The sequence below is a fragment of the Perognathus longimembris genome, chromosome 28, assembly GCF_023159225.1.
Source record: "Perognathus longimembris pacificus isolate PPM17 chromosome 28, ASM2315922v1, whole genome shotgun sequence".
NCBI lineage: Eukaryota > Metazoa > Chordata > Mammalia > Rodentia > Heteromyidae > Perognathus > Perognathus longimembris.
In genome coordinates, this window is record NC_063188.1 from 50,716,211 (window position 1) to 50,739,239 (window position 23,029).

General features: G+C 34.8%; 1 protein-coding gene across 1 annotated transcript in view; it reads right to left on the reverse strand.

The window, feature by feature from the left end:
• Positions 1 to 23,029, reverse strand: part of Dach2 (dachshund family transcription factor 2) — a 494,618-nt gene that overhangs the window by 213,904 nt on the left and 257,685 nt on the right. Inside the window, exon 2 of the mRNA XM_048336074.1 lies at positions 22,202 to 22,314. Coding sequence (XP_048192031.1) covers positions 22,202 to 22,314 — 113 coding nt within the window. The remainder of the gene's footprint in view (positions 1 to 22,201; positions 22,315 to 23,029) is intronic.

The window sequence follows — 23,029 nt, forward strand, 5'->3', positions numbered from 1 at the left end:
ATTTCTTATAAATCACCATGTAGAAATTGCAAACATTATGCCATGAATAAAGACTATGGCATGCAACTAAGCCAGGCAGTCTGAAGGAGAGAACAGCAAAAAACTAATATTATTTCAAAGGAAAGCATCTAAATTTTGACATAATGTAACATGAAAAAAAGATTTAAACCTCAAAATACAGAAATGTCTTGAGACATAAAACAAATATAACAAGTTCAACTAGGAGTTCAGAGCTTTATGTGCATTACTAAATGTGTAACATATGACATGTAACATGTACAAACTCACATTATGGTTAATATACCTCTGAAACTATTATCTAATTTTGCTAGATGAATATGATCATGTAGAATATCTACAATAATCCAGATGCCAGTTTCCTTCAAAAACTTGAGGGTCAATAAGTAGTAAAAATATATTTATAGAACAGATGTTCAGAGAATTTACCAGACACTTAAAAATGCTATTGCAGAAATACATGCAGATATTAGCTATGTGTCAAGACTTGTTCTGAAGTTGAATCTTATAATTGCTACCAGGATATATTTTCCTAATGTATGTATACATGCATGTATGTATGTATGTATGTGTGTGTCTCTAGACAGACAGACAGACAGACAGACAGACAGATAGATAGATAGATAGATAGATAGATAGATAGATAGATAGATAGATAGATGATACACACATATGAATATATGTAATATATATGGAATAAGCAGAAGTGGTCATGAAGCTGCTTATAACAAAAATTCTTTGGTGAATAGATTCAGATACTTAACATAAATATTTGTTTCATTCAAATGACAAGCAAAATAAATTGACATGTGTATGAGTATTTTAATAGGCACTTGAAATTCCCGTAAACACTCACAAAAATAGTGGCCCCTGTTATTATCAAACTTGGGGCAAGATGTGCTTAGTATTTCAGTAGGATTCATGAATAAAGATGCTTGAGCTTGATAATACTACTGACATGGATTCCACTAATAAGTCAATCTGATAAATTTACTAAATAGCATAAATAACTAAATCTGATCTAGAAATCCCGATCTATGTAAGGAATTTTCATGGAGATTTGCTTCTGAAATGGATAGAAAAGACTATTTGGATAACAAAAAGCAAATGATTCCTTCCCTAAGAATGTGCATTTAACCCAAGTCTATTTTCTAAAGCTTAATTGGCTACATATCTACTGTGGAAAATTTAGTGCAATTTAAAATTCTGTTTAAAGTCACCATACTTAACATCTTATTTCCTACTGTACCTCAAATGGAAACTGCAGGCTCTGCTTTTTACTAACTAACGGTACGGTCCATGAAAAATTTAGACGTTTCCTAAAATATTTCAGCACTACTACATGAAGAGGTTGCCCATCACAAACTGACAAAGCACACTGGTTGATTCACATTCACTAAGTGGATTATCTGAAATAAGCATAATAAATGAAAGAGAATAAAATAAAAAACAATTTCACACTAAGTGTAGGCTTGACTTATAGGAAGTGGCAGCTCTGATAGCCCAAGGCATAGAATTAGTTTTGCCACTCAATAATTTTACTGATTCACTCGAGTGGCCAGAAGAGGACATTTTCTGCCTGATTTCAGTGTAATCAAGTCACCTGCTCAGCAACTGCTCAGGCCAAGTCAATTGCACTCCACTGAGCACTGAGTGCAGGAAGTAGCAAGAAGAGCAGTATTCTACATATATGTGCAAAGCTACTGAGCATTAATTATAGTAAGGATTAACTCTTCCAAATGCATTATTGTTTTCTCCTTTCCATGTAAGATGTTATGTGAATGAATTTGTTACTTTACTTCCTGAAGTAACCACCCATTGCAACCAGTGTTAATACTAAGTTCTCCTCCTTGACGAATTGATTTTTAAATGCACATTTAAAATCAACTAAATGAGTACTGGTGAATCATTTAATGTGACATCATTTTAATAATGTGTTTCACTCTAGGTGGCTGTATGTGTACACGCACATTTTTATGTGCACACACAAGTGTAGACACATTGTAGCCCCTTAGATGTTAGTTAACTGAGTCAGTAACTGAAATGGCAACTGCAAGCATCTACAAGGTTGAAAAGCATAATAATGACTTCTAAATCTAAGCCTTGACTCATATAAAGGGATGCATATGCACAAATTATGTCCATTCACTACCTATAGTCATAATTGTCAATGAAATTATAAGTTCCATTGAAGAAAATTTCCATAGTATTGCTTTATTGACTTGCAGATTGCAGGTATTAAGTAACGTTATACTAAATTTGTTTCCACAAGCAGAACGTTGTTTTATAATGGGATGGAGATTCTTTCTAAAATGGTAATGGATTGGTAGGGGAAAAATTGGATCAGGGTATTGGAGGATTTTATATTGCTCTCACTTCTACATCAAATAAAAGTATATCTTATCCCATAGGTACATGACCCAAATTTCTCTACACTCTACATACCCAATGGATTTAGATAAACAAAATTAGAAAGTGAGAACGACACAATCAAGGCAATGGAGGATAAGATCAAGTCCTTAAATGCTATAGCATCAAGAAACGTGGAATGACCACAGTCTAATTGGTGTAGTTATTTTCAAAGATTGGTCAAGAGGCATCTACTATCATTTTTAAGGATGGTGTGGTGTAATGCAAGGGAATTGGCTCACCGACCCAATGGTTGAATCCTGACAGCCTCACCCTTAAGGTAGATCCAATTATTTGACAGAATGCTGAAAAGTATACTTGAAATACATAGTCAATCTGCACATAAATAATTTCTACAATCATTATGCATTTAAACAAAACACACTATACAAATAAATGAAAATGACAAATAATTTCAAATTCTATCTAAATGATCTTTATTTTATTTAGCATATTTTATTTTATATTGTAAAATAGTATAAGACCATGTTTTCCTTAAGATAGTTAGGTAAACAATGTTGCAAACCATGGATGTTAGTAAAATGAAAAGTAGACATTATTTAGGTTAATAAGACAGTGAGGAAATGTTCTTTCAACATGGTAAGAGTTATGAAACATTATTATATATTTCATTTCTTAAAGCTATTTTTCCTTTCAGTATTTAATCTGCTTTATTTTCTCAACAGTAAAGTAGTATTATGTAATATGATATTTTGTAATAATTTTTACTTAAATGCCTTGTTTCTAATTTAGATTATAGGGAAGAAAATATCAATAATACTATGAATACACTGAGAATGGGGTGGGGGTGATGTTTACATAAAAAAGTAGATTCAAAATCACATTACTATCTTTACCCTTAGGTGCCTTTTTAAGATGGAAGGATTATATTAAATTATGGATTATTTGTTATTGGGTGGAAAGGTGATTGAAAAGCCAAGATAAGTTTGATACTTTATTCTTGCATCAGGGAATGTCTTTTTCCATTCTAAAATGCCTAATGGAGAAGCAAATAAGCAGGGAAATGGACGAAGTGGATAGAATAAAAGGAAAGATAGAGTGATAGATTGTCATAATTCTTTACACCTTAAAATGATTTCTAAGTCATTATACCACTGTAACTTTAACAAAAGATTTTAAAGGGAAATAATAGGACAAGAATTGGCAGGCATCACTTCAACTTCTTTTGATATTCATTGTCTCCTGTATCTTAGAATAGTCTTTGTAATCACTTGGGGTTAGATGCATAAGTTCTGTAATCAGATCTCCTTGACTGAAATATCATAAGCAAGATTTATGACACATTTATTCATGAAAAAAATCACACCCTGGCCCCCAGCACACATACAAATGTGTGAAATGAGATAATACACAATAATAGATAAACATACAGACCTCCATGAATACTGTTACATTTTTCCTAAATATATTGAGTGAATTTAACGTTCACTAGATCTCTTTTCTCATTTTTATCACAATTGTTACATTAAAATTAGACATTTACCTCTTTCATTCATCAAGCTAAGCTAATACAAATGTCAACCAAAGGAGACCTCAGTTCTTTCTAACAAAGGAAAAGACTTACTAAGGTGACCAAGTTTCACAACTTTTTTAGATGTTCTTATTTAATCACCTATCTTGACATGGATTTTTCAGTTTAACAGAAACATTCTGCATTTTTTAAAGGTAATACATTATAGTAACTAAGAGATTTATGGATGGAAAGAAATAAAACACAGCCATAGGTCACAACGCACCTATAAAATAGGGACAGTGTAAAGTAACTTTGATGAGTAGAGATGTAAAGAAGCCTTGCTGGGTGCTGGTGGCCCAAGCCTGTAATACTAGCTACACAGGAGGCTGAGATCTGAGGATCACAGTTCAAAGCCAGGCTGGACAGAAAATTCCCCTGAGACTCTTATCTCCAATTAATCACCAGAAAACCGGAAGTGGTGCTGTTGCTCAAGGGGTAGAGCATTGGCCTTGAGCACAAAGAGGCTCAGGGACAGCATCCAGGTCCTGAATTCAGGCTCCATAACCGACAAACACACACACACCATTCCCCACACACACACTTATCACCAGAGAGGTCAAAGGAGTGTGAGATGGGGCACACATCATCAATCCATCAAGGAACACATGGCCTCCTATATCTTACAAATGTAGTATCATAGATAAGAGAGGATCTGTGATATCTTTGCACATTATTTTTTTCTGGTTTATAGGATTAATCAAACACTGTAATCATTATGTTAGCATTCACATTTTTTTGGGTAACACACAGCTTTTCTACAGATAAGCAATTGGTCATGAATATTTCAGTCCTTTAGCTCCTATGGACTAAAAAGTGAGAGATGATATTCATTATGGGATGGAAACTTTGTTTAGCCCTCACATTTCTGGATGCCAAACAGGCATCCCATCAGCATTTGTAAATATATGGACTATTACTTCTCTAGAACAGTAGTTTCTGTTAGTTTATTGGATTTTTATGTAGTGAAGACCTATATCCTTTCACAGCCTATCAGAGTAGCAAATTATAGCAGACATAACAGTAAAAATTACAATAGAAGACAAACATTTATCTAATTGGAATTGACAATAAGGAGATATAGTGAATCAATTCTATGCTACAAAATAGATAAAATAATAAATAACTGATTCTTGCCAGGTTCCAACTGAGGAACAGTTATCAGTCCAGCAATGCCACAATTTGGATACTTATCAGAAGATGTGACTTGGGGCTGGGAATATGGCCTAGGGGCAAGAGTGCTTGCGTCTTATACATGAAGCCCTGGGTTCGATTCCTCAGCACCACATATACAGAAAATGGCCAGAATTGGCGCTGTGGCTCAAGTGGCAGAGTGCTAGCCTTGAGCAAAAAGAAGCCAGGGACAGTGCTCAGGCCCTGAGTCCAAGGCCCAGGACTGCCTCCCCCGCCCAAAAAAAAGATGTGACTTGACTGAATGTGGGAATGTGGTACCAGCAGAAGTGATCAAGACACATGTTGTTCTCTGTACATCAGTTTGATAATAAAAATTTGAAAAAAAAAAGACACATGTTGTCTTTCTTCATATTTGACAATGACTGCTGATTGGCCTGCTTCCCTTGTATACAAATGTGCTCAAAAAGTTGGATCTGAACCTGATAATGCCTCTCACATGTGTTACATGATGCGTATTTTCCTGGCATGATGAGTGTACTCTCTTTGCACGGGTACTTTTAAGTATAGCATTTGGTTTCTCAGTGATCTGCATAATATTTATTTCGGGTAGTAGGTCAATTTCAGTAATGACTATCTTTATTTTTACTTTATCCTAGATTTTCCTCAAAATGAGAAAGTGTTCAAATGAGAAGTATTTAAGACTATCTGAAAATTAGCAGGTAGTAACTACTCAGTAGTAGAAAACCAATGATTCATATGCATTTTTTCATGATTCTCCCAAAATATCAAGGTATATTGTGTTTAAATATAGATTTGTAAAGGTAAGGTAAATTTATTATAATAGTCTTTGAGGTGATGTTAAGTAAAGAAAAATTAGACATTTTTGAATGAATAATTTGGCAATTATTCATACAAATAAACAAGTCTCACACATTTAAAACTCTCCAAATCACCTTGAAGACAAAGAAGTACTCTTTTTTAAGCAGGTCAGCTACTGTATAAATATTTATTCCACACCTACATTGTTTTAAGTGAGATTTTTCCAAATAAATAGTGGAACACATAATTATCATAGCATCACACTGTTATTTACATATATAATCTCATTTACCTCTTAAAAGTGTGTATAAGGTTGGTGGCTCAGGCCTGTATTCCTAGCTAATCAGAAGGCTGAAATCTGAGGGTCATAGTTCAAAGCCAGCCTGGGCAGGAAAGTACATGAGACTCTTGTCTCGAATTAACCACAGAAAACTGGATGTGGAGCTATGGCTCAAAGTGGTAGAGTGCTACCCTTAAGCTATAAAGCTATAAAGGACAACAGCACCCAGGACCTGAGTTCAAGCTACAACAACAACAACAACAACAACAAGATAGACACTTGTCATCATAAAAGAAAAATAAAGGAAGGAAATAGTGTTCTCAGAGTCACATAGTTGATTATATAACTTTTTTTTGGCCAGTCCTGGGGCTTGAACTCAGAGCCTGAGAACTGTCCCTGGATTCTTTTTGTCAAGGATAGTGCTCTACCACTTGAAAAACAGCCCCATTTCTGGATTTTTCTGTGTATGTAGTACTGAGAAATCGAACCTAGGGCTTCATATGTATCAGGCAAGCACTCTACCACTAGGCCATATTCCCAACCCCAATATGTAACCGTTTTTTATCACTCAGATTTAAATCTACTCTCAATTTTCAATATGGAAGTCATACTTTTGTCATTGTGAAATTAAATATGCAATTAGAAAATTTATGCACCTATTTTGTTTTGTTTTGTTTTCAAATTTTTATTATCAAACTGATGTACAGAGAGGTTACAGTTTCATACGTTAGGCATTGGATACATTTCTTGTACTGCTTGTTACCTTGTCCCTCATACCCCCCTCCCCCCTCCCCCTTACCCTTTCTCCCCCTGAGGTGTTCAGTTCACTTACACCAAACAGTTTTGCAAGTATTGCTTTTGTAGTTGTTTCTCTTTTTTTACCCTGTATATCTCAATTTTGGTATTCCCTTTCAATTTCATAATTCCAATACCAGTATACATGGTTTCCAATATACTCATATAATATTACAGAGATAATGTAGGTACAACCACAGGAAGGGGATACAAGAACATCATCAATAATAGAAGCTACAGATACACATGGGATGTTGAAAGTAGTTACAACTGTGATATAACAATTGTCTCCATAACATGGAGTTCATTTCACTTAGGATCATCGTATGTGTTCATAAGGGCATAGCTATTGGGCCTTGTGGTGCTCTGATATGACTAGCCTAAACCTGTACTAATTATTGCCAATAAGGGAGACCATAGAGTCCATGTTTCTTTGGGTCTGGCTCACTTCACTTAGTATAATTTTTTCCAAGTCCTTCCATTTCCTTACAAATGGGACATTGTCATTCTTTCTGTTGGAGGCATAAAATTCCATTGTGTATATGTACCACATTTTCCTGATCCATTCGTCTACTGAGGGGCATCTGGGTTGGTTCCAGATTCTCGCTATGACAAATTGTGCTGTGATGAACATTGTTGTGCTGGTGGCATTACTGTGATTTTGTTTGTGGTCTTTTGGATAGATACCCAAAAGTGGGGCTGCTGGGTCATAGGGGAGTTCTATATTTAGCCATCTGAGGAATCTCCATACTACTTGCCAGAGTGGCTGAACCAGTTTACATTCCCACCAACAGTGAAGTAGGGTTCCCTTTTGGCCACATCCCCTCCAACAATTGTTATTGTTAGTTTTCTTGACATAGGACATTCTTACTGGGGTGAGATGGAATCTCAATGTTGTTTTGATTTGCATTTCTTTTATGGCCAGTGATGTAGAGCATTTTTTCATATGTCTCTTGGCCATTCTCAATTCCTCATCAGAGAAGGCTCTTTGTTAGTCTTTAGCCCACTTGATGAGGGGGTATTGGTTCTTTGCCGTTTTGTTTTGGAAGAAGGTAAATTTTTAGTTCTGCATATATTTTAGATATGAGGCCTTAGTCCGTTGAATGGCCGGTAAAGATCTTCTCCCAGTCTATGGGCTTTCTGTTTACCTTTCGAGCTATGTCCTTTGCCGTACAGAAGCTCTGCAGTTTGATGCAGTCCCATTTGTCCAACCTTTCTTTGATTTGTAGCCATTCTGGGTCTTTGTTAAGGAAGTTCCGTCCTGTGCCAAGTAGCCCAAGTGTTTCTCCTACTCCTTCCTTTAGTGTTTTCAGGGTGTCTGTTTTGATTTCGAGGTCTTTAATCCATTTGGAATTGATTTTGGTGCAGGGTGATATATAAGGATCTAGTTTTAGTTTGTTGCATGTGTTGAGACAGTTTTACCAGCACAATATTTTAAAGAGGGTATCTTTCTTCCAAGCTATTGCTTTAGCTCCTTTATCAAAGATTAAGTAGGCGTAGTTCTGTGGGTTCATTTCTGGGTCTTCAATTCTGTTCCACTGGTCTTCAGGCCTGTTCCGGTGCCAGTACCAAGCTGTTTTTATTACTATAGCTTTATAATACAACTTGAAGTTGGGTATTGTAATTCCTCCAGCATTGTTCTTTCTGCTTAGGAGTGTTTTTGCTATTCTAGGTCTTTTATTGTTCCATATGAATTTCTGGATTGCTTCCTCTATTTCATCAAAAAATGGTGTTGGGATATTAATGGGTATTGTATTGAATTTGTAGATAGCCTTTGGCAATATTGCCATTTTGATTAATCCTCCCAATCCAGGAGCATGGGACGTTTTTCCATTTCCTTAGTTCTGACTTAATTTCGTTTTTCTAGGTTTTAAAGTTCTCCTCAAAGAGGTCTTTCACTTCTTTGGTTAAGGTTATTCCTAGTATTTTATGTTTTTGGAGGCTATTGCAAAGGAGGTTGCTTTCCTGATATCAGCCTCAGTCTTCGGGTTGTTAGCATACAGAAAGGCCATTGATTTTTGAAGGTTTATTTTATATCCTGCAACTTTGCCAAAGTTTTGGATCAGCTCAAGTAGCTTGGGGGTAGAGTCTATGGGATTCTTTAGGTATAGGATCATGTCATCTGCGAAGAGAGAAAGTTTAACTTCATCTTTTCCTACCTGGATCCCCTTTATATTTTGTTCTTGCCTGATTGCTCTGGCTAGGAATTTCAGTACTATGTTGAAGAGCAGGGGAGAGAGTGGACATCCCTGCCTTGTTCCTGATTTTAAAGGGAATGGCTTTAGTTTTTCCCCATTTATAGTTATGCTTGCTGTTGGTTTGTCATAATCTGCCTTGGTTATATTCAGGAATGTTCCCTGGAATCCCAGTTTTTCCAGGGCTTTTAGCATAAATGGGTGCTGGATCTTATAGAATGCTTTTTCCACATCCAGAGATAAAACCATGTGGTTCTTTAGCTTGCTCCGGTTGATGTGGTGGATTACATTAATTGACTTGCGTATATTAAACCAACTTTGCATCCCTGGGATGAATGCAGTTTGATCATGGTGTATGATTTTTTTGATGACCTGTTGAAGTCGATTGGCCAGAATTTTGTTGAGAATTTTTGCATCTATGTTCATCAGGGAGATTGGTCTGTAGTCCTCTTTCCGTGATGAGTCCCAGCCTGGATTTGGGATGAGGGTTATACTGGCTTCATAGAATGAGTCTGGAAGTGATCGTTCTCTTTTAATTTCATTGAAGAGTTTGAGAAATATTGGTGTGAGTTCTGTTTTGAAGGCCTTGTAGAATTCTGCAGTCAATCTGTCTTGACCTGGGCTTTTCTTGGATGGGAGATCATTTATTGCCGTTTCTATTTCAATACTGGATATGGGTCTGTTTAGAAGGTTTATATCTTCATGGTTGAGTTTGGGGATATGTATGCACCTATGTTGATTATACTGCAATTTCCTCGCATGTTTGTGAGTAAATTATTCACATTAGACATCTCTACCTCTGTTTTTCATTGGCAAGCATATTAAGATAGTCTTCTTGAAAAATACAATGAAGTAATAGCCAAACTTCTAACTCTCTATGTACTATGTTCAGCTAAGGGAGCAATTGTCCTCAACAATAGACGTCTCAAGTTATGAAGCAAAAACCTGGAGATGTAGAGCTCTAGCTTTGAGCACAGAGAGTCTCAGGGACAGAGCCCAGACCCTGAGTTCAACCCCCAGGACTGGCAAAAATAAATAGATAAGTAAATAAACATATAAAGTGGGTTACCCAGTGTTGGGCATTCTGTTACAGCAGCATAAGACAGAATAAAACAATCTCCCAAATAAGAAGTTGAGTCTGATTCATGACTTCAGTAGGCCTTGCTTTTTGAGGAATTTCCTAACCATTATGCAGTCATTAAATTTCTTCACTAGCAATGGTATAGAAGTTCTCCTTTTTCTGCAAACTCACCAACCTCTGCCATTTGTTTTATTATCTAAAAATTCTATTTGCAATATGGTGATCTCATTTTCACTTTGCTTTGTGTTTCCCTGCACTGTCCTTGTGCAGTACTGCATAACTGCTTTGGAGAAAGGCCAATTCAAGTGGTGTGCTTATTTCAAAAAACAAATTATTGGTTTTATTGTTGCTAAATTCTTTGAGTTTGTCAAGCAATAAAAGTATTTTGAGAATTATCTTCCAGATGAATGACTTGGAAATATTTTCTCCCAATCTATAAGTACTCCCTTTACTCTTATTTATTTTGCTACACAGAAACTTTTAAGTTTGAGAAATCCCATTTGTCAATTTTCATTTTGTTGTCTGTATTTGGGGATCATATTACAAACTATTTGTCCAGAGCATAATCACGAAGAATTTTCAATATTTTTCCTAGTAATTTCCTAGATTTGGGTCTTATGTTTCATTCTTTACTGCATTCTGTTGATTTTTTTTTTACATGGTGAGTGGTATGGATCCATTTCTTTCTTCTGCATATGGATATTCAGTTTTGTTAGGTGCCTTTTGAAAATGATTCTACTTTTTGTTCCTGAGTTCCTTTGCTCAACGCTAGCTCTCCACCACTTTGAGCCACAGTGCCACTTCCATATTTTTGAGTGGTTAATTGGAGATAAGAGTCTAATGGGGACTTTTCTGCCTGGGCTTGCCTCTAACCATGATTCTCAGCTCTCAGCCTACTGAGTAGCTAGGATTACAGGCACGAGCCACAGGCACCCCACTACTACACTCAACTTTTCTGTTGATTTGATGTCTCCCAAACATTTAGATTAGGATGCCTTGTAAATAGGACTCCCCCCCCCCCCCAGCCTCCCACACATCTACTGGTTGAGATGGGATCTCTCATTTTCCCAGTTTTAAAAAAAATAACATAAATTTTACTTTATCTGATGCAAATATAATTAATGCTATTCCCTATTTTCAGCCCGTTTTCAATTCCTTATGTTTCAGTATATAGGTGTCATCACTGGTAAAATTTTTTTACATATCATTTATAATTCAACCTTATTGTCTTTACTCAGTTCTGCTACTCAATATCTTTTAATAGGGGAATTTAATTCATTCACCTATTATTTTGTTCATTGTATTTTGATCATCCTACTTTTTCTTTTCTTTTGCTGATCGTCCTTCTGTATTGGTGGTTTTCTATATTGACATGTTTTAATTCTATTTTCTTTTGCATTCTGTTTACTGTTGAGTTTTGTGTGTATATGTTTGTACAGTTTCACAACTATATTACCAATATTATTATTTTCTAGTGTAGGACTCACATAAGAATTTTTTTCTCTGACCAAATATTTCAGCTTTCAAGTTTGGTCTCAAACAAAAAGACAAATGTGTGGAAAAGAAAACAACTAATGGGATTCCAACTTTTAGCTTAAAGATATTTATCTGCTTCTATACTCAATAAAATCTAGGGAAAATTAGAGAATTTGTTTTGGTCATCTTTCTACTTAATCACTGTTTTCTCTTATTCTTGTTTTATTGTTTCTTTCCACGATGTAACAGTCCAAGATGTTGAACAGATGCTCAGTCCAAGATGTTGAACAGATTATCCCAAATTGAACAGAACAGAACAAAGTCCATGACATTGAATAGAACGGAACAAAGTGCATAATGTTGCACTATTTGCCCTAGTCATTGTTCTACCTTCCCCATGTATTATAAACGTATTTAAGGAAAATAGGTACATTGTAGTTAAGTGACATTACTAATCAAAGTATAACAATGTCAAGGATTAAACCTTCAGCATTGAATAAATGTAAACACTTGAAGCCACATGGAATAAATTGTTAAAATATATTTGTAAGATTTATCACAGGAATGATAGGAAATTATTTCAAATAACTGCAACTTTCATAAACAATTGATGGAAATTTTAAATGCTATAATGATATTGAAAAAGTTTTGTCTCCCATAAATGTAAACATACAATTAACATACAACCCAGAAACCCCACTTCTATTATTCAAGATATCTCACAGCAAATATCCACTTAAAATATTTGCATAAAAACCTAAAATAGTATCATTAAAGCAACTCAAATGTTTTCAAGAGAAAAATGTATAAACATATTACAGTGTATCTAGCCAAAACTTATAAAATAGTGCACTCTAAATTGAATACAATATATTTCATGCTTAATATATCTCAGAGAAACTTTTTATTAGCAATGATCGGTTAAAGTAAGAGGTTTCACTATGACTTTCCTTTCATATGTATAATATATTTTGATCATATTCATTCTCTCTTTTCCTCTTCTCTCCTTTCCTTCCGTCTTCCTTCCCACTTCTCAAGTAATCTCACTTTTACTTTCATAATTTTGGTGTGTGTTCTTCCTTTAATTCCCTCAATAATGAAATGTAAACATGATATACTTCTCTTTGTGGAACTGGCTTATTTTTTTTAACATGATAATCTCCACTTCCTAAAATGAATCAAAATCCTTAATGTAATACATGAAGCTCAGTAAAACTTGAAAAATTATGTGACAATTTAAAAAAAAAGATTTATTTGGTGCTATGATTTAGATAGTTACTTCCAAAGGCATGTATGTAGAGCTTGATATATTCAGTCATTGCTAGGTAACCATTCGGGACAGTTTTGGCCTATTCAGTGGATCAATCTGTTAATGGATTCCTAATTTGATTACATTATTGGGAGATGGTAGAAAATTCCAGAGGTGGCCTGGTTGGAGGAAATAGGTCACTGGTGCATTTACTTGAGGACCATATCTTATCCTGGCCCCTTCTCTGCATCTGTCTGTCTTCTGACTGCCAGATGATCCACTTTCCTCCACTATATGCCCGGCACTAAAATGCTTCACCATGCTTGAGCCTAAAAGCAAAGGAGGCAGTGGACCAAAAATTCAGACTTTTAAAACTGTGAACCCAAATCAATGAAAAGCAGCAATTAACATGTTCAATCTTTCTTGTACATAATATAGGCAACCATTTGCAATTACAAATTTGGTAATGTTTTCTCCTCTTGAACCTTTTTATCTTAACCAATTGTTCTTTTGCCTACCATTGGTGGTATGTGACAACCAAAACAAAAGCCTTCTCCTTCCTTCTTACCCTAACTTCAGTTTAATGCCCATTATTGTTCTCTATGACCCACTGCAGCCACTCTCACTATAATTATTTAAATAACTTTACAAACCTCAAAAATTTTAATGTGATTATGAACATATTTCTTTAAAAACATATTTCTTATATTTTCATCCTTAAGTTATATAGTCACCAAATATTTACATTACTACACATGAAAGTAGTGTTATTGTAAAAGATTCATTGTAAGGGAAATATTCACCTAACTTTTTAACCCTAGCAATTGAAATTGCCCCTTGCTATGTTGTCATTTAATAAGAATGGAAACTAATTTTTATATTTAATGATCATGTAAGAAGCTATAATTTGCTAATTCAAGCTAATACTTATGAAATAGACTAGAAAAAGACTTATTTGGAACTTTCAGTCATATATTAAAGAATTAAATAAGAATAATATTGGGTAGAAAAATTCATGCCATCCTAAGCTCTATGTTTCTTTTCCACATTGATTCAAACATATATGCAAACCAGAAGTTTTTACAAATTAAAATTTTCCCATGTTCACACTCAAGACTTTGCCTACATTGAAGATAAACTTAAAATGAGTTAAAAATGACCCACTGAAATAAGGAAAACTAAGAAGTCCCATAAGATATTTTCATGACCAGCACTAGTTCCAGCACCACCGTCACCATCACCACCACATTAAACAAACCCTATCATCTATGTTTAGTAGATAATGAAAGTAGGATGCCTTGTAGTATATCACTATTTTTAAAATGGGTTCTAGGTATCCAGGCCATTGTTGCCCATTTTTGTTACAATGTACATGTTATACACCTGGATGCTAGATCTTATTAATTTCACCCTTTTATTAGAAATTATTAAAAAAAATTTCTGAGGGGCATCTCGGTTGGTTCCATGTTTTAGCAATGACAAGTTGTGCTGTGATGAACATAGTTGTGCTAGTGGCTTTAGTGTGGTCTTGTTTGTAGTCTTTTGAGTGGATCAGGGAAATGTGGTACATATACACAATGGAATTCTATGCCTCCATCAGAAGGAATGACACCGCCCCATTCATAAGGAAATGGAAGGACTTGGGAAAAAAACCATATTAAGTGAAGTGACCCAGACCCAAAGAAACATAAACCCTATGGTGTCCCTCATAGGGAATAGCTAGTAATGAATAAGCTAATCATGGTAGAAGACACCCCAATAGCTACACCCATATGATCACATAAGATGATGCCAAGTGAAATGAACTCCACATTACAGAAACAAGAGTTATACCACTGTTGTAATAATTATTTAAAAAAAAACCAAACAATTTTCTCTGCATGATTCCTTGGCTAACTGATGTTCAGCATATTTTGTTTAATAACTATGCAGACTGTCTTTTAATAAACTAGACTGGAATGCCTTAGTATAATGGATTATTTTAGTACAGCCAACCACTGTATCCAATAAAATAAAGTACTGACAAAGCAGCTTATCATCTGTCAAGTACTTATTGCAATAGAAAGTTTCATGAATGCTTCAATCTGCTCTTTCAGAGCACAAACTGAAGGCATAACAGGAATCATGGGTTAAAAGTCATGTGTTCCATATCATGTAAGTTGTCTGGGTGGGGGTTGGAAGATGGGATGGAAATGTCTTTCAGTATGGAAGATGGTGATGGAAATGTCTTTCTGTAATCCAGTATACTTGGTTAGTGACTGTGATTTTTGTGAGCGACCTCTCATTTGGGGAAGGTTTGAGGATCAACCAGATGGAAAGCAGGGCACTGTGGGATGTATCATTTATCACAGTGACAGTGTGTAGGCATCAGTGGTCATCTCAACACAGGGGGATGCAAGGGCTACCACTGCAGAGCAGCATTGCAGGCAAACTAGTGGAGTTTGGCAATGCTTGCTTCTCATTAACTTAATCATATTAATTCATTAGCCATATATATCAAAGACATTCACTCATGAACTGTTAAAAGAAAGTATTTGTAGCTGTTTTATTTTGCAACACGGAAAGTATGTTACATCTCCTCAAAATATCACTGTTGTGCTCCTTGAAAAGAAAACAAAACCAAAAAGATAGCTACACCTAATACTATGAGTCATCAACGATGTTATGCTATCTGTCCCCCAATGAAAACAACAAAAAATAAAATCAATTTTATTTTAATAAAGTTATATGATATTCACTAATTAGATGAATAACTAGAAAGAGTTAGTAATTGTAAGGCAATAAATATCTGATTTTTCATACTTAACAGTTCCAATACGACCCTAAAGATGTATAGCTCAAATTTTCAATATCCCACTTTTTTCCATGAGAGATTTTTCAGGATTTTGGAAAACCATGGTATTCACAGTCAAGCTCATAAGGTTTTCCCCCAAGTCTTACTATTTCTAATATTTAGGGCAAGTCATTGGCCTTCTTGCAAATTCACTTTCTTTATCTGTTAATCAGAAATAACATCTGGGGAATACATTTAGTGATAAAGCATACTCTTAGCATGTGTGGAGCCCTATATTTGACTCCTAGCACCACAATACTGGCACTAGTACTCATACTAACATTAGTAATGATAATCTCACAAAAGGTCTAAAAGTATCCAATAGGAACATGATTGCAGATTGTTCATTCTAAATGCAACGTTAATATGCAAGTAGATAGATGATAGTTTATATGGAAATATATAAAAGATAGATAGATAGATAGATAGATAGATAGATAGATAGATAGATAGATAGATGATAGATAGATATGCCCATATAAAGATGTGGGAGTAGTCTGTACAGCAATACATGGATTAGCAACACTTGTGTCACCACCATTATCATCTTCACCATTACCATCATCATGATCTTGTAGATTGTGCATAAATTCCAAAACTCTCTACTTACATTGGAACTAAGCAATGACTTCCACAATATGAACATCCCATGCAAAGGAAAAGTTGACAACAGCTTATATTTGTGCTATTTGTGCATATATTTTAGGTGAAAAGAATTATGTTCTAGAGGGGAAAAATGAAAAATTGAAGTTTGAAAAATCCAGAATCAAGTGAAAAGAAAAAATGGAGTTCTTACTCTTAATCCGACATATGTAGACTTTTTACTGACTAGACATAGAAAATGCTTGCTAGGTTCAGCTCATCAGTCTACATTGGAAAGATTAATAATTCAGCTTCTCACTCCTGTACAACCAGTGGGTTTCCCTGAGCACATAAGAAACAATCAAAGGAAAACATAATGACCCAAAATACACTTAAAATTTTTGTGACATAAACCATGATTTAGCATAATATTACTTGAAAATCCCAAAGAATGTCATAGGAATAGATATGTTTTGGATTTATTTGGTTTCTTGAGAATGAGGCTTAATCTTTACTTTTAATACTCTTCCGAGCAATTCTTACCATCTATATAAAAGTGAATGAGAAATTAAATACATCACAAAAAGAGGGGATACTTAGTCCAATGACATATTCAGAATAGTTAGCATTATGACATACTTTGTGACATCACAAAACCAAATGTAGGCCCAATTCTCTTGGCCCTGATTCCTGAGTTGAACGCTGTATCTAATCTAACTGAATTGAATCTTCATGGTCTCAGTTATCTGGGGATAGGATGGTAGCTGACCTTTTCAAAGTATTTTGCTACAATACAGCTAGAAGAAGAAAATAACAATTTAAAATTATACTACCTTTTAATTACACTAATACAGGAATTTCATCTGACTTCCTTGTAAACAGTCAGCTTAAATCTCTCAAGCCAAATTCATTTCAAATTGAAATGCACCATCAGCTAAGAAAAGGGGAAATTTAGAAGATACATAGGACAAATCCATTCCTTCAGTTTGATTCAGGGACATTAGCTCCTGTATGGAAAGATGAGGATAGTAATACATGTTTTTATTTTTTATTCATTAGCCAACAAAAATTTCATAGGAAATTCTAGAATATAAAATTGGTGGCCAACTGCTGGTTCAAAGCCACCCCAGGCTGGAAAGTTCGTGAGATTCTTACCTCCAAGTAACCAACAGTAAACCAGAAGTAACACTGTGGTTCAGTGGTAAGAGTGCTAGACTTCAGTGAAAGAGCTCAGGACAGGGCTGGGGATATGGCCTAGTGGCAAGAGAGCTTGCCTCGTATACCTGAGGCCCTGGGTTCAATTCCCCAGCACCACATATACAGAAAACAGCCAGAAGTGGCGCTGTGGCTCAAGTGGCAGAGTGCTAGCCCTGAGCAAAAGGAAGCCAGGGACAGTGCTCAGGCCCTGAGTTCAAGGCCCAGGACTGGCCAAAAAAAAAAAAAAAAAAAAAAAACCACAATACAAAGAGCTCAGGACAGTACTTAGGCTCTGAGTTCAAGCCCCATGACCAACAAAGAAAGAAAACTGCATATACTGATGTTCTGTTAGGGAACTGAGGTATTAATTATACAACAAAAATATTGATAGTCAAACATGAGCATTTAGAAAATCTGGAAAATCTGGAAAATTCTGGAGAATTTTGGGAAACAGACTCACAAAATTAACTTCATCCTAGTATTATTATTATTTTTTTATTTTTTATTTTTTGGCCAGTCCTGGGGCTTGGACTCAGGGCCTGAGCACTGTCCCTGGCTTCTTTTTGCTCAAGGCAGCACTCTGCCACTTGAGCCACAGCGCCACTTCTGGCCATTTTCTGTATATGTGGTGCTGGGGAATTGAACCCAGGGCCTCATGTATACAAGGCAAGCACTCTTGCCACTAGGCCATATACCCAGCCCCTAGTATTATATTTTATTGTATTGTATTGTTTGGCACACATTAGATATTTAGGAATGGTAAATTAAACAATGGAAAAATATATACCTCCATCTATAAGTACAGTGGCAATCTCTTCTCCATTTACATAGATTAATATCTGAATATATGATAATATTGTAAATAAACTCTTAATGAATAATGAGCAATCATAGGTAATTAGTATGCTTACAATTTTTTACAAAATGTATTTGTGAAATGATTTAGATACTTAAATACCTACAAGTATTTTAAAGTCCAGACATCATGAACAAAATCTTACAGATAGATACACAGACAGATACTTCTTGTATGTAAATTTATTTGGTTAAACAAGGGATTTTTAAGCTAGTACTTAAGCATAGCCATTGTCCAAATTATAGAAAATTCTATACTAGTTAAGGCTGAATACATTTGTTATGGAGGAAAGATATTCCAGAGAAAATAAATACCTTTGAAATTAAACCAAAAGTACAAATTACAAAATAAAAGAAAAATAGAAAAGATCTATCTTGTAAATGAAATTTTCAATTTACCTGATATACCATATTTTAAATGTTTTAAATGTCAAGCTATACAAAATTAAAAGACTATTCTCAAATCTAATAGTAATCTCCTAAATATTTCTTACTCTGTTCACTGGCATGCATTTTTTTCTACCTACTGAAAAAAAAAAACAATTTTGTGTAAAAACACATAATACCTTAAAAGACACATGGTAATCACTCCTTTATAACACTTTTATACCTGACTTTCATGTCATAAAGAGAAAAATAATGCAAATAAGTGTCAAAAAATCTGTTGCTTAAGCAAATCAAGCAAAGTTCAAACGTGTTATTTTATACACATGGCAACAGGAATCAACAAATACCTTTCAGTGGATGCAAATATAAACAGAGATGTATAATGTCCTACATTGAAAGAATTAAGACAGAAGAATCCGAAACCAGAAATGGTAAAATATATTGGTGTGGAGAGAATGCTAACTCGAGACCACCGACAGATTACATTAAAAATCTTAACTGAATTCGTCCAAAGTAGTTTCCAATGATACATAGTATTTCTAGCAGAAGTGTATCAAATTAAAACTGAAAACTAATATTATCTAAATTATATCTGGTAATGGAAAAATAAAGAAGTGGTTGATCTAATTCAATATAACAAATAACCATAAGATAGTTTCTACTTGTCTTTCTACCACATCTTTCTTCTAAAATTTGACTGTTAGTAAGATACTTTTAGACATATGAAATGAATTCATGCAAATGCAGAATGGAAATTTTCCACTTGTCTGCTTCTCCAGCAAAAAGGCCCATCTCTTTGTCCATTTATCTACCTCTCTTTTCTATTCTAGAAATAAAGGATTAAAATTTACTTCTTGTGGGCTGGGAATGTGGCATAGCGGTAGAGTGCTTGCCTGGTGTGCACGAAGCCAGAAGTGGCACTGTGGCTCAAGTGGTAGAGTGCTAGCCTTAACCAAAAAGAAGCCAGGGACAATGCTCAGGCCATGAGTTCAAAGGCCCAGGACTGGCAAAAAAAATACTGTTTATTTTTCCAATAACACACTTAGCAACAATTCTAAATTGTAGGACAAAAGGAAATTCAAAATTGAACTCAATTCTGTGGGCTGAAGGAAGTTTAATTTTAGGTTAGAATGAAATTCAGAATTGAAGTCAAAATTCAAGGAGGACAATCTCTTGTTTTACAGGATGCCAAGCAAAATATGGGATTGAGTTAAAAACTTGACTTTTAAATAAACTTGATTAAAATATTTAAACTAATTTTATGTCTTTAAGTACTTACTGTGAACTCATTCATCCAAACCTGATGACTTGAAAAATGAAAATAATGCCCATAAAATTACTATGAGAATTGGTTGAAGCATATCTAAATACATTTCACCCAGGCCTGATGAATAATAGAAGCCATTAAACTTCTATACATTAGAGCTTTTCCTCAATAGATAAATGATCCCCAATGTTTACTCAAGTGTCGATTAACAAAGCAGCTTTTAATTCCTTTTATTCTGGAGTAGGCAAATGTGACCAAAATAGTGTATTCAGTTATGAAAATGTCATAATGAGAACCATGGAAACTTACAAAAAATCATTTCATTAATTCATCTATACACATTTATTCCCTCAAAACCTAGACAGATTTGACTATTTACATGGTGCTATTTTTAGGCTTTGGTGGTGTACTTTTTTTGCCAGTCCTGGGGATTGAACTAAAGGCCTGAGCACTGTCCCTGGCTTCTTTTTTCTCAAGGCTAGCACTCTACCACTTGAGCCATAGCACCACTTCTGACTTTTTCTATATATGTGGTGCTCAAGGATCAAACCCAGGGTTTCACATATATGAGACAAGCACTCTACCACTCGACCATATTCCCAGCCTTGGTGGTATACTTTTGAAGGGAAAAAATATCAATTATTTATCACCAAGATATATTTCAGGCACTGTTATGCTTTCCATATTAATTTATCTATGCAAGGTAAATTTGTCTCCTAAGTCAACAGAGTGTTACCTTCCCCAAAAGCCTAAGTCTATTCCTAAATTCTCTATCTGGTAATAGAACTATCATCTGAATTATACATCTGTCATGCAAGTTAGACAATCTTTCAGGCAAGGTAGGCATAAATCATTCTAGAACCCACGCTCTCTCCATCTACACTCAAGAAACTTTCATGTGTGATTATGTCAAATTACAAAAGCAGTTTTGAACTCTTCTTCATTCAGATCCACATCATTTGTTCCCTGAATAGTAGCACACTGTCCTTCTTTACCTTCATTACAATCTACCCACCACAGCAACTGTTTTTAGAATAGTTACTCAATTGGTACTAGTTCTTTTTATCTATAAAAAGATTTTTAACAAAACAAAAACTTTTGCAAACCAGACCATATAAGACTCTGAGGCAGAAATGTGAAACATCAATACTTTCCACAATTTAATGTCATCGACAAAAGAAAGTTCTGAAATAAAATTTGGAAGCCACTACACTGTAGTGACTAAATTAAATGGCTAAACATCATAAGGAAGGTAGCTTCACACACAAAAGTCTTCTACCTCCAGTGTCTTCAACATAATTATTACCCAATCTACCAAATATCTTTGTGTGCACTTGAATTTTGACTTCTATCATGATTTAATGAAATTATTGGTTTATATTTTCCCCTAATCCTCCAGTGAATAGGAATATTACTTATATAGTTTTATACTACCTAGGAATTAAAAGCCAAATACACCAGAATCTAATAAATACTTATAACTGTTGATGGTATATGCAATGTCCTCTCTGTCATTACATTTGTTTTCTACAATATAACTGACTTCATTTTTAAGTACTTTTGTCCTTGTAGTAACAATTTATGAGGCTGATTTTTTAAATATTTTAATCAGATGTTCAATGAAAATTATCCCTATTCAGGATAATGACTATGCGCACTATTTTTTGTTCTAATTATAATGCCTCTTAATTATAGTTCAGGGATGTAGTTTCCTTCTAGCTTTTTAATCTAGAGTAGTAATTGGTGTGAAATGTATGGATTTCTATTCCTATTTTTGAGATGAAGCTGTGGTGGCCAAAGCTCCTATCCCAACATCTAATACTTAAATACATAAGCACATATAACAACAACAAAAAACTTGAAATGGATTTCCTGCAAATATATTGCAGTTTTTTAAAACATGTCTATTTGACTGTAGGCACATAAAAAACAAAACTCATTTTCATGAATACTCAAAAAATTCAATAATGTAACCTCTAGTAGATCTTTAAAAGCTTTGAAGGACAAGACATTTCGATCAATATTAGCGTATTTCAAATTCTAAGGAATAAGAAGAGACAAGGTTTATGATCATTGGATGAATTGTTTATTACCTGTTGGAGTGATAAGTCCTGGTGATAAGAAGCTTGGAACAGCATGGGGCAAAAGGCGGGTGTTGTCCTGTAACACTCCCAAAGAACGCTTAGGAGGCCTGCCAGGCCTTGAACTGTTGAAAAACAAAGATGAATTTTAAAATGTACATTTTTTGAAGATACCATCACTTGCTACATTTACCTCTTATAATCAATTTAATTTCCAGGAATAATTTACATTATAACATATGCACTTTCATGAAGTACTAAAAGGCCAATACTTTCCATTAACTTTCCCAATGTAGTTATTGCCCAACATTAAAGGCATATGTGATAAATTTCCAGTTTAGGTCCTATTCACAGACAGCACTTTGTATTAGCCCCTGCTCTTAAAGCCACACGTGTTTCTTAGGATTAATATATACCACTAAGATCTGACATAGTGACTCACAGAATTAAAACTGTACAGGATGAAGTAATTAAGTCTTTGCTCAGCATGCCAGAGGTAAGAGGTAAAGAGCTGAGAGATGAAATGATCATTAGCATTTTCACAGCTCCTGGGAACCCATAAGGAACAAAGAACCCCCACATTCTGTAGGGTTCTATTCTCCTCAACCTATTTTTAAAATCAGATTAAATAGCCAGTATTGCACTCTCTTGGGTTGGGTGTATTAATAAAATTTGCCACCTTTGAATCTAGGCTGTCATTTTCTCAGATTGATTTCTGGTTTAACTGATGAGTGTAATTTGAAACCTTAGCATACCTTATTGCATTTGCACTTTCTTTACCCCAGTGAAAACAGTTCACAAATGGCTACTGTAAATTATTATCTACACACTAATAAGATA